We start from the raw sequence: 881 nt of genomic DNA on the forward strand, positions 1-881 counted from the left end.
CGTCCCCCCCCACCATCACCTACCCAGGGTCTCGTGGTGGACGGGGGGCACGGGGGTCCCGGCCAGCGTGGCCACCAAGGTGGTCTTCCCCACCCCGCTCTTGCCCGAGAGGAAGAGTTTGTAGGTGACGGTGGGGGCGGCCAAGGTGGGGGGCAGCACCGGGTGCTCCAGCAGACCTTTTTTTTGGGGGGAAGAAGGGGTGTTTGAGGGTTTTTTGGGGGTGCTGGCCCCCTATTTTTTGGGGGGTGGAGGGAGGGGGACTCACCAAACACTCTGCGCTGGTTCTTCTGGAGGATGGAGTCCAGGTAGGGGCGGCCGGCGGGGGAGAGGAGCCAGCCCGGCTCCAGCACCGAGCCCCCCCGCGCCGCCATGGGGTGCCCCCCACCCCCGGAACCTGGGGGTGCAAGGGAAGACACCCCCCCTTCCCCCCATGGGGTCAGTACACCCTGCAGCTTGGGGGAGCAGGGGGGACCCTTCTGACACCCCCCAACCCCACGGACCCTGTGTGTCCCCCTGGGGTCCCTGAACCATGGGGTCCTTCGACAACTCTATGGGGTCCCTGTGCCCCCCCCCGGGGTCCTTGATCCCCCCTCTGGGGCTCCTGTCACCCCCTGGGGTCCCAAAACCCTCCCCTGGGGTCCCAGCACCCCCTCCATGGGATCCTTGAACCTCCTCCATGGGGTCCCTGTGCCCCCTCCGGGGTCCTTGACCCCCCCTCTGGGTGCCTCCACCTCTCCCTTGGGTGTCCCCGGTCCTTATGGGGTCCCTGCACCCCCCTGGGATCCCAGCACCCTCCCATGGGGTCCTTCAACCCCCCTATAGGGTCCCTGTGCCCCCCAACCGGGGTCCCTGATCCCCCCTCTGGGGCCCCTGTCACCCCC

General features: G+C 68.9%; 1 protein-coding gene across 1 annotated transcript; it reads right to left on the reverse strand.

Annotated features, from left to right (window-relative positions):
- Nucleotides 1–15: 15 nt before the first annotated feature.
- Nucleotides 16–780, reverse strand: LOC106893692 (REM2- and Rab-like small GTPase 1). Its single transcript, XM_014951867.1, has 2 exons — nt 266–780; nt 16–176 (listed from the first exon to the last, which is right to left on the reverse strand). Exons 1-2 carry the CDS (start codon nt 369–371, stop codon nt 16–18), a joined length of 267 nt encoding a protein of 88 aa, XP_014807353.1. The 5' UTR covers nt 372–780.
- Between the last annotated feature and the right edge of the window lie 101 nt (nt 781–881).

The sequence above is a fragment of the Calidris pugnax genome, unplaced genomic scaffold (genome assembly GCF_001431845.1).
Source record: "Calidris pugnax isolate Ruff unplaced genomic scaffold, ASM143184v1 scaffold205, whole genome shotgun sequence".
In the NCBI taxonomy this organism is placed as follows: Eukaryota; Metazoa; Chordata; class Aves; order Charadriiformes; family Scolopacidae; genus Calidris; species Calidris pugnax.

What these genes read in the sequence shown, in the direction of transcription:
- LOC106893692 (XM_014951867.1), bottom strand. Translation starts at nt 371, where the DNA reads ATGGCGGCGCGGGGGGGCTCGGTGCTGGAGCCGGGCTGGCTCCTCTCC. An exon ending in GAACCAGCGCAGAGTGTTTG is followed by an intron (nt 177 to 265) that starts GTGAGTCCCCCT and finishes CCCAAAAAAAAG; the next exon opens with GTCTGCTGGAGCACCCGGTG.